General features: G+C 42.8%; 1 protein-coding gene across 1 annotated transcript in view; it reads left to right on the forward strand.

The window, feature by feature from the left end:
* Positions 1–11,181, forward strand: part of VGLL4 (vestigial like family member 4) — a 183,580-nt gene that overhangs the window by 19,425 nt on the left and 152,974 nt on the right. Inside the window, exon 2 of the mRNA XM_021714560.1 lies at positions 170–246. Coding sequence (XP_021570235.1) covers positions 183–246 — 64 coding nt within the window. The 5' untranslated portion in view covers positions 170–182. The remainder of the gene's footprint in view (positions 1–169; positions 247–11,181) is intronic.

Raw genomic sequence — 11,181 nt, forward strand, 5'->3', positions numbered from 1 at the left:
TGTTGCCCAGGTGGGTCTCGAACCCGTGGGCTCAGGCAATCCACTCACCTCAGCCTCCCAAGGCGTGGGATTACAGGCTGAGCCACTGGGCCGGCACCTACTAGAATTCTAAAAGAGCCTTTTGAATTCTGTTTACATTCTTTTTTCTCTCTCTGTTTTTTCCTTCTAGGTTCCAGTTAGGAATGGAGACGCCATTGGATGTTTTGTCCCGGGCAGCATCTCTGGTGCACGCTGATGACGAAAAACGTAAGTCAGGAACTTACTGAAGTGCTTTTTGTCAGTGCCCCTTATCTCATGCACCACAGTAAAATCATGTGCTTCTCTACATGGTTTTGTGGCTATTTGCTGCTACTTTTGGTTGTTTTCCTCAGAGATAACAGTTTGGTATTCTCATTTTTACTTTCGAGTACCAGAACATGTAAGTATTTTAACTGGCATTTAACTTTGGATAGTAGTATTTTTTTCTTTTGAGATGGAATCTCACTATGTTGCTCAGGCTGGCCTTGAACTCTTGGACTCAAGTGTGGATGCTGGTATTTAACTGGTATCTTCACTTTGGATGCTAGAGCTTGAATGGTTAACTGTAGGTAGGCTTTCCTTCTCACCTTACTTTTTTACTTTCATGTGATCTGGAATGAAGCTACTCCTTATGCCTCTCCAGAAGTTGAGATAAATATGTGTTGGTTGATAGATTGACCAGTAAGGAACCAGAAATGGAAAAAAATTCTCTAAGGTCATTCATGTAGTTGGAAATGTGCAGTACAGGTCATAATGGAAATCAATCATGCTTGCCTCCGTTTTTTCATTAGTAACAGGAAATAGCAATACCTACTTACAAAGTTTTTGTGAGGATTAAATGGCTATTGTGAAATCAGTGCTTGCCTTAGCTTTCAGCTCGTGTTTAGGGCTGCCTTACCCCGTTTCCTGGCATGGAGTGGGCCTCTGATAGAGCTTTTCCAAGTCTTCTGTATGATCCAGACGTCTCTGTCTTCCCACTCTCCTGTATACTACCACCATAAGATTTTCACTCAACTAATGATTGGCTGAGATAGGCAGTACATTTTTCTTTCCCCAACCTCTTATGTAATTAATGTGTATCTAGCTTTTAATTGTTGGGAGGGGTAACTCCTTCAGGTACCCTTCCACTGTGGGAGCTTTTCTGTTCTCTCAATAAATCCTGCTTTCTCACTAAAAAAAAAAAAAAAAAAAATTGGTGGGAGGATACAACTACCTGATGGAGAGGTATAATGATCCCTCACTAAGGAAGTTGAAGTTCAGGGATGTGAAGTGTCATTCCCAAGGATACCGAACTAGGGAGAGGCAGGTTAGGCCAAAGACTGTTATCTAAACAACGAAAAAACTCTTTTATGCCTGTAAGATTGCAGAAAATGTGACTGACTTGGATAGTTATTTACAAATTTCATTGAACATTAACATAGGTAATTTAGAAGTTTTTATATTTTGAATTTCTCTGTTTTATAAGGCCCTAGTTTAGTTAGGATCAGTGAAACAAAATACTGTTTATACAATGATAAATAGAAACAATGTTCTCAGGGTGGCCCTCTGTGTCCTTGAGTGTGGAAAGTAAGAGACTCTCTCCTCTCTCTCTCTCTCTCTCTCTCTCTCTCTTTTGCTGTCTTCTCAGATTCTCTCCTAAAGCCTGGCTTCAGCCTCACTATGTTCAGGCTGTAGGCCCACCTGGTTTCCAAGTCAGTGAGTGATGATTGAACCCTTATGTATAAAGGGGCATATAAAAATGAAGAAGGGCTGGATGTGATGCCTCACGCCTGTAATCCCAGCACTTTGGGAAATGTAGACAAGAAGATTGCCTGAGCTCAGAGGTTCGAAACTAGCCTGGGCAACATTGTGAGACCTTGTCTCTACAATGAGTCAAAAAATCAGCTGGGCATGGTGGCACATGGTTTCAGCTTCCTGGAAGGCTCAGGTGGAAAGATCACCTGAGCCTAGCAGGTTGAGGCTGTGATGGCTGTGAGTGTGCCACTGCACTCCAGCCTGTATAACAGAGTGAGGCTCCAACTCAAAAAAACAACAACAAAAACAAGACTGGGCACAGTGGCTCAGCCTATAATCGTCGCTCGAGAGAAAGGATTGCCTGAGCCTGGGGGTTTGAGACCAATCTGGGCAATTTGGTGAGACCTCATCTCTACGTAAATTGCAAAACCTAGCTGGACGTGGTGGTATGCTTCTGTAGTTCCAGCTACTTTGAAGGCTGAGGCCAAAGGATCGCCTGAGCCCAGCAAGTTGAGGCTGCCATGGCTGTGAGCAGCATGCCACTGCACTCCAGCCTGGGTGACAGAGTGAGACTCCAACTCAAAAACAAAAAACAAAAAATGAAGAAGGGACAATCCTTGCCTTTGTAGAGCTTATGAATGTATTTTGCATAGTTTCTTGTGGCTATAAAATATATAGGAGTGAAGACAGGCATACTTGGTGCCATGAGGCAAGGCCTCCTTTGGAGCCTATGATTTGTGAGAGCTGTTTTCAGAGAAACAGAACAATACTACCAATGGGAAGAGGAATTCTTGCTTTTCTCCTGTGTTGTACACAGCGCATTGCTGTTTTTGCAGAATGCAGATAAATACACATGTAAGGCTGGAACAATCACAGAGTAGACTTTCTTTTGGATCATTCTTCTTTTGACTCTGGTGACTCCATTTGGCTTAAGGACAGGCTGTCATAATTCTGGAATCCCTTTGTCATGGTTTCTCATGTTTGAAGAAGAAGAAAAGTCCAAAGATGTCTGTAATTATTATTAACACATAGGCAACATTTTTGAGAGACGTTTCTTAGTATTATGTTCTGTGCACCACCCTGAAGTACACATAGCTCAAAAACCAGGCATTGCACTTTCTTTTACCTAATACAATAATAATGTATTATTATGTAAGCCTGTGAAAAGTCATACAATTTATAGACAAAGTTGAACATTCAGTGTCTTTCATTAGATTTCTTAGACTTATTTGGGCTAGTTCAACCTGACTCAACTTTCTCTGCCCTAGATTAATTCTATTTTAGCTTTTGTTGTAAATTGCTCTTACACTTTAGGGGAGGTTAACATTCTCCTCAACACTTTAAAAAAGCCTTGTGTATGTAATCTGATTTGGGTGTCTTATTACAAACAGAAAAATGTTCTACTACTTGAGATCACTTTCCCAACTCATGTAGGTGACCTAAATGATTCTCTTTACTTTTCTTTTGCTCCTGGAGAAATGAAAACTTGGGCATTTTTGAGGATGTTATTGTTTTAGCATTTTGAAGAGAACAGTACCTATTATGACTTGGGTCTATAATACCTGATAGCCTTAAGGCTTCATTATGTCTACTAGAGGAGAATAAAAGAAATATCTCAATAGTACACTGTAGAGCTAAAATAAATAGTAAAATGGTGGTTTTGTAGTAGCACAATAGTCAACTTATCTGGATGGCCCAGAAGGAATACATTTACTTAAAATAATCATTCCACTGCTCATGAGACATTGATTTAATCAGTGTCCAGGGTAATCCTGGAAGGTACTTAATGAAAATACAACTTGAGATTGCCATTCTTCCTTTTGCTTGAGGAATCTCTCCTTTCAGTGATCAGTAATGCTGGGACTGGGAAGTCCCCAAGCATTTTCCACTGTTTTTTCACTAGTAAAAATTGATCAGAATGGGAAGACGAGGCAACTTTATGCTGATGTATAAGATAATGCCTTGGTGTGTCTTTAATATGACACCTCATTTTGTTGTGGTGTTTACAAAATGTTGGTTTTGGTAACTTTTTTCTCATATCTTCTAATTGTAATATCTTCTTGTATCTGCTGACTTCCTCACTTAGATGAAAATAACGTTCAATTGAGGCAGGTGCCGTGGCTCACGCATGTAATCCCAGTACTTTGGGAGGCTGAGGTAAGAGGATTGCCTGAGCCCAGCGGTTCGTGAGCAGCCCGGGCAACTTGGTGAGACCTCATCTCTACAATAAGTAAAAACATTAGCCGAGTATAGCGGCACAAGCCTGTAATCCCAGCTAATTGGAAGGCTGAGGTGGAAAGATTACCTAAGCCCAGTGATCATGGCACTGCACGGCAGCCTGGGCAACAGAGTGAGACTCTGACTCAAAAAAAAAAAAAAATAAGACAAGACCAGATGAGGCTGCTGTGAATGATGTAGGGAACATTATGCAGCTTTTGCAGGTGTTGCATTTACATCTGCTCCTGGAAATTCACTCACTGACCCTTGTTTGGTGATGATCATTGAAAGTGGACTCATTGATGAAGCATTAATTACCATAGTCCTCCCAAGTAAAGAATTCCCAGGAGCTCAAGCTTTTATTATTATGGAGTCTGACACCCCAGCTATGTGGAATATGTTCGTGTATCAAGGTTATGCTCTATGTTTGCCTTAGAAGGAGGGGGAAAAAGGATCTAATTAATTATAACAACCATCAGTTGCACTCACATACTGTTTTCCCAGATTGATTTCTTCCCTCTAAGATCATGATGACTTTTAGTCAGCCTCTGAGTCAATAAAGTTTAACTGTCATGGGGATACTGTTTGCTCCTTTGATTAGATCAGCCGGGCCTGCTTCTGATTTTTCTCCCTCTTTGTTCTTTTTTCTCAGTATTGTGTACGGTGGTTTTCAGACATTTCTGACCATGGCACTCAGTAAAAAAGCATTTTATACTGTCACCCTCATACACATATATTGACATAACCAATAGAAAAGTTTTTTTTTTTTTTTTGAGTTGGAGTCTCGCTCTGTCGCCTAGACTGGAGTGCTGTGGCCGCTCCCGGCCACCGCAGCCTCGACCTGCTGGACTCCAGCGATCCTTCCGCCTCAGCCTTCCAAGTAGCTGGAACTACAGGCGCGCGCTACTACGCCCCGCTAATTTTTGATTTATTGTAGTGATGAGGTCTTGCCAAGTTGTCCAGGCGGGTCTCAAACCCGCGGGCTCAGGCGATTCACTTACCTCAGCCTCCCAAAGGTGCGGGGTTACAGGCTGAGCCACGGAGCCTGGCTTAATATAAAAGTTTTAAGAGAGAGTACTTACCCTTACTTTGCACAGTGCAGTTTGATATACTTGTTCTAGTCTTTGCATTCTACTTTATTGAAATGAAAGTTGGATCATGACTCATTACATTGATTTTAGGATCCACTAATGAATTGGGTTCCACGATTTGAAGAAACATGGTTAGGTTTATGTTTCCTGGCTCCTACATCATATTTACTGGGAAGATCTGACTAACACATGGGTCATGAAAATAAAATAAGCCAGAGAATTCAGACATACTGGAATAGATTGGAATCTTTTCACTCAATGTCTGCTAGGCAGACCTGATTGAGGCCTGGTGCAGCAAAAGGCCATGCTTTGCGGAACTAGAGAGAGCCAAGTACCTTTCACCAAAGGGGAGTGACCATTTTCTTGAGCTCTGACTCGCAACTCAGGAATAATATAGGCTCAGACTAGAGAGGAACTGCCTCCAATGGAGTAGTCATGTTTGCTTACATCAGGGTTCCAAGTCTTTTAGTGGCCTTGAAAGGGAACAATATACCCATGTCGTTCCTGTCCAGGCCCCTTGGAATCTTGGTGTTGATTGGGGCTTTGCCCTCGGTGAGGGGGAGAGCGCCTGACTCTTGCTTCCTAGTGGCTGTGTGTGCCTAGCTGAAAGTCAGCTCAAAGAAACCATGGGAGAACTTCATCAGGAAAGCCCAGAAGAAAAGTGTGGTTGTTGTTTTGTTTTCTGAGTCTGTCTGTCTGTCTCTGTATTTCAGAGACTCCTGGTTTTGTAATGTTGCATGTCGGAAAAGCTAGGTCTAAAAGTAGTGCTCTATATAACAGCATTTGGGTTTTTTTCCTTCTGACTCTTCTGTAGTGTTCAAAAAGTACTTCATCATGTGATCATTTCTGATAATTTATAGCCTTGTCTGATCAATGCATCAGTGATTTTTTTCACGTATCCTGAAACACCAGAGGGGCATACTGTGCATTTCCTTCCCTAAGCGTGGCTCACAGTGATTCTCAGAGAGGAGACAGGGTACTTGTGAGCATTCTGACAAAGTTTTCCCAGGTGATTCTGATGTTAGGCCCCTTTGCTTAGATGAGTCACTGGTCTAATAATAATATTCCTAGGAGAGTTCTGGATCTGTATCTTTAAGAAGGATCTTTCTAGTTATGAGATACTGTAGTTCTTTAGCCAACACATATCCTTTAACCAGATTCACCCATTATTTATATTTTCCCCCATTTCCTTTATCACACAAATGTTCTTTCTCGTCCTCTGTGTGTGTGTGTGTGTGTGTGTGTGTGTGTGTGTGTGTATGTGTATTACATGTGTATTTTCTGAAACATGAAAATGAATGGGCAATCTCATGCCTCCTTACTCCTAAATACACCAGTGTGCATTTCCTAGGAATGAGAGCATTCTCTTACATACTACAATATGGTTGTCTTTATTCTTATGTTACTTGAACTTTTATATAGAGACAAAAGTGGGCATAGTCTTTATGCGTATAGTTCTTTTACAACTTTATTACTAGAATACACATTTACAAATTAAATATAGCTATAAAAGTTAGCCACGATACAATAGATGAAGACCTATTACAGTTAAGTCTCTGTTCCCTTGGTGTAGCCTCCACTGCCAGCCTGTTGGGTTTAAATTTTTTTTGTGTGTGAGTTGGAGTCTCACTCTGTTACCCAGGCTGGTGACACTATCATGGCTCACTGCAAACTAAACCTTCCGTGCTTCCGTGCTCAGACAATTCTACTGCCTTAGTCTCCCAAGTAGCTGGGACTGGTATGTGCTACCATGCCCAGCTAATTTTTTGATTTTTTTATAGAGATGGGGGAGCTCACTGTGTTGCCCAGACTGGTCTTGAACTCCTGGACTCAAGCATTCCTCCTGCCTTGGCCTCCCCAAGTATTGGGATTATAGGCATGAGCTCTGCTTATTTTTTTGATTTTTTTTTTTTGGTAGAGACCAGGCCTTGTTATGTTGCCTAGGCTGGTCTTGAACTCCTGGCCTCAAGTGATGCTGAAAGTGCTGGGGTTATAGGCATTGCCATTGGGTCCAGCCAGGTTTGATTAATGTTAGCATGCCTGTAATGCCATGTGTCTTCAGCATAATTTCTCTACAACTTTCTTCTTTCAAAATCTTGTAGAATATTTCATTGTACAGATTTTGGTGACATAATTTGACTTTTTCTTAGTGCAAATGCCTCAATTTCATATTAGGTGTGTTTTTGTCCTGTTTTTCATTAGACCAAAAAATGTAAATACTGAAATCATTCTTGGTTACACAGTGGGCATCCAATTCAGACTATGCTTATGTCAGATTTTTGAAAAGACTCTCAGTGAAATAACAAAAGTAAAAATTTCTCACAGACTCTCCTTTGTCTGTGGACCTTAGTTGAAAGATTACTGTATTATTTCATTTAGTTTTCTTTTTTGAGTTGGAGTCTCACTCTGTCGCCCAGATTGGAGTGCAGTGGCCGCTCCCGGCCACCGCAGCCTCGACCTGCTGGGCTCCAGCGATCCTTCCGCCTCAGTCTTACAAGTAGCTGGAATTACAGGCATGTACTACCACGCCCGGCTGATTTTTTGATTTATTGTAGAGATGAGGTCTCATTGCCCAGGCAGGTCTCGAACCTGTGGGCTCAGGCAATCCACTCATCTCAGCTTCCCAAAGGCGCAGGATTACAGGCTGAGCCACCGAGCCCGGCTTCATTTAGTTTTCACAACATCCCTATTAAGTATGTACTGTAATTAGTTCCGTTTTATCGGTAAAGAAACTGAGGTTTACAGAGCTTGTTATAACTTGCTGCCCAAAGACACTTACCTGGTAGTAGTAGTGCTGAGAAGTGAACTGAGGCTGCCTGATTCTGAGTCCCAAGTCCTCTGCTATGTATCTTCCCAGAGGGCATAAAAGACTTTCCTGCTGATTAAAAAAATAATAATAAGCTGGGTGCGGTGACTGAAGCCTGTAATCCTAGCACTTTGGGAGGCCGAGGTGAGAGAATTGCCTGAGCCCACGGGTTTGAGAACAGCCTAGGCAGCTTGGTGAGACCACATCTCTACAATAAATCAAAAAACTAGCTGGGCATGGTAGTGCGTGCCTATAGTTCCAGCTACTTGGAAAGCTGAGGTGGAAGGATCGCCTAAGCCCAGCAGGTCAAGGCTGCGGTGGCCGTGAGAGTGCCACTGCACTCTAGCCTGGGCAACTAGAGTGAGACTCCAACACACACACACAAAGATAAAACTTCTATGTATACTTCCTCCACTAATAAGTCAGCAAAGAGGTTTTCATTTGAAAAAAGTTTCCTAGCCAGTAAAATAGCATTTCCAAAACGTTAACTGGCTGCACCCAGCCCAGCATTTAGGATGGAGGATAGCACATGCCCAGGGACTGTCTTTGAATTCCTTCTGACTCTGCCTTCTTTCATGTGTCAGTGGCTCCAGTGCACACTGCCACAGAATGCCACTTTACATTGCATTTTCTTTCCCAGGAATTACCTCAGTTAACTCAAGGAAGGGAACTCTGTTCAGGTGACTTGGGCTGCTTCATAAGGCGAGGGGATCTCCTGTTGCCAAAGTGTTTGAGGAGAGATGAAATAACCATCCTTCAAGGCAATGAAGAAGAGACTGATGTGGGGAGATGGCTAGGCTTGATGGCGACCCAAGATTCTGTGCCTCTGTTTTAGATCCTAGGCCTGTTGAGGGCGAGGATTTTGTTCCATTGTGCCTTGTGTTCTAAGCATCTACCAACTAGTGCATCTGGTAGGCACTTAATGAACGTTTGTGGGGCCGGGCTTGGTGGCTCAGCCTGTAATTCCAGGACTTTGAGAGACCAAGGCGAGTGGATTGCCTGAGCCCGTGGGTTCGAGACCCACCTGACCAACTTGGCGAGACCTTGTCTCTACAATAAATCAAAAACTAGCTGGGCGTGGTAGCACCCGCCTGTAATTCCAGCTACCTGGAAGACTGAGGCGGAAGGATCACTGGAGCCCAGCAGGTCGAGGCTGTGGTGGCTGGGAGCAGCCACTGCACTCCAGTCTGGGTGACTGAGTGAAACTCCAACTCAAAAAATAAAATAAATAAACGTTTGAGGGTAATAAGTAGCTACTGGAGTGAAAGGTTCATCTCTGAGGAATTGATTTATTGAATGCTCGCAGAAAAATGACTCATTATTATTATCACTATTACTACTAACAGTGTTCACATTCAAAGGAATACTGTGTTTATTTGGTAATACTTTGTAGTTTGCAGAATATTTTCAGTTGATTCTTATAGCAAGACCCTCTGCAGTAGGCGGGATGGGCGGTATCAGAAATTAAACTTGGAGAAGTTAGATGCCTCATTCAAGATTAAAGCAAAAACAAAATACAAAAAGCTTGAGATATTCTTTCTTCCTTCCATGCCCTAACATGCACTCGTGTACTATGATCATCAGGCTAGTAATTCAAAGGTCAGTGTCAACAGTTGGAGAGTGCAGAGCGCTTCAGGGAAGGAAGTCTCAGGGGTGCTTGTTTTCTCTGACTGTATCATATTCTAAGCTTGCCTTGGTTTTTAAAGTAAAGGCTGAGTTTGCAGCCCCTTCTTTCTTTTTTCTTTTTTTTTTGAGTTGGAGTCTCACTCTGTTGCCCAGGCTGGAGTGCAGTGACACGCTCATGGCCACTGCAGCCTCGACTTGCTGGACTCGGGTGATTGTTCTGCCTCAGTCTTCCAAGTAGCTGGAATTACAGGCGTCCACCACCACACTTGACTAATTTTTTGATTTATTGTAGAGATGAGGTCTCACCAAGTTGCCCAGACTGCTTTGAACCCATGAGCTCAGGCGATCCTTTCACCTCAGCCTCCCAAAGCGCTGGGATTATAGGTGTGAGCCATCGAGCCTAGCGCCTGCCCTTTCTAAAGGTTGGAGCCACCAATAATGTGTTTTCAGTTAATTCCTTTTTGTGAACAATGGCATTAAGAATATCATCTCCCAGCAGTTTATTTTACGTTTAAAATCTTTATAAAACATAAAACATAGGGTAGGTTAGTATTGTGTACCTATTTAAGCCATTCTCTCAGTGTGGGCGGTTGCTGTAATCAAGGTTTGCATCCCAGGGTAGGCATCTGGCATTTAATCAGAAGGGCTACCCTCCAGAGACAGCTACTACAAGTGTCTCTGCTCTTTTTATAGTTTTATATCAGATCAAATTAGCATAATAAATGTTAGAACTGGATATCCACTGGTGACAGTAAAATGGCTTGTTAATTAGCATAATGGATGTTGCAAATAGATTCTTCCACCAAATAGCTCTTCAGACAGTGAGGACTGTTACTGTTTCTTTTTTTTTTTTTTTTTGAGTTGGAGTCTCACTCTGTTGCCCAGACTGGAGTGCAGTGGCCGCTCCCGGCCACCGCAGCCTCGACCTGCTGGGCTCCGGCCATCCTTCTGTTGCAGCCTTCCGAATAGCCGGAACTACAGGCACGCGCTACCACGCCAGGCTGATTTTTTGATTTATTGCAGAGATGAGGTCTCGCTGCCCAGGAGGGTCTCGAACCCGCGGGCTCAGGCAATCCACTCACCTCAGCCTCCCAAAGGCGCGGGATTATAGGCTGAGCCACCGAGCCTGGCTTGTTTCTTTTAAATGAAAGTTGCACAATCTTTAGAAATCCATGTTTTCCTTTAATAGACATAAAAGTGTTATGAGCTATTTTAATGTCAGTTACAATTCAGTTTAAAATAATAGAATCAAGAATCATGGGATGAAATACTTCTTTTTTTAAATTTTCCATTTGGTACATATGTCCCTCCCTGTTCTCTCTTCTTTCCGTATCTTGAGAGTTACTGCCCTGATCAGTATCTGGTCCAAAAATTTCTAGTACAGTCAACCATTCTTTGTTGGATATGTCTTCTAAGTTCATCATTACTGCCTTTGCCACCAACTCAGGATTGTTGATGTCCCTACTCCAGTGTGGTACCTAAACAATGATTTTTTTGGCTGGGTACGGTGGCTCATAACTGTAATCCTAACACTTTGGAAGTTCAAGGTAGGAGGATCTCTTGAGGTCAGGAGTTCAGTACCAGCCTGGGCAACATGGTAAGACCTCAGGTGGCTCAGCCTGTAATCCTGTGCCTTTGGGAGGCTGAGGTGAGTGGATTGGCTGAGCCCGCGGGTTCGAGACCCGCCTG

This window comes from Carlito syrichta, unplaced genomic scaffold, assembly GCF_000164805.1.
Source record: "Carlito syrichta isolate Samal-C Ts95f unplaced genomic scaffold, Tarsius_syrichta-2.0.1 Scaffold305672, whole genome shotgun sequence".
NCBI classification, from domain to species: Eukaryota; Metazoa; Chordata; class Mammalia; order Primates; family Tarsiidae; genus Carlito; species Carlito syrichta.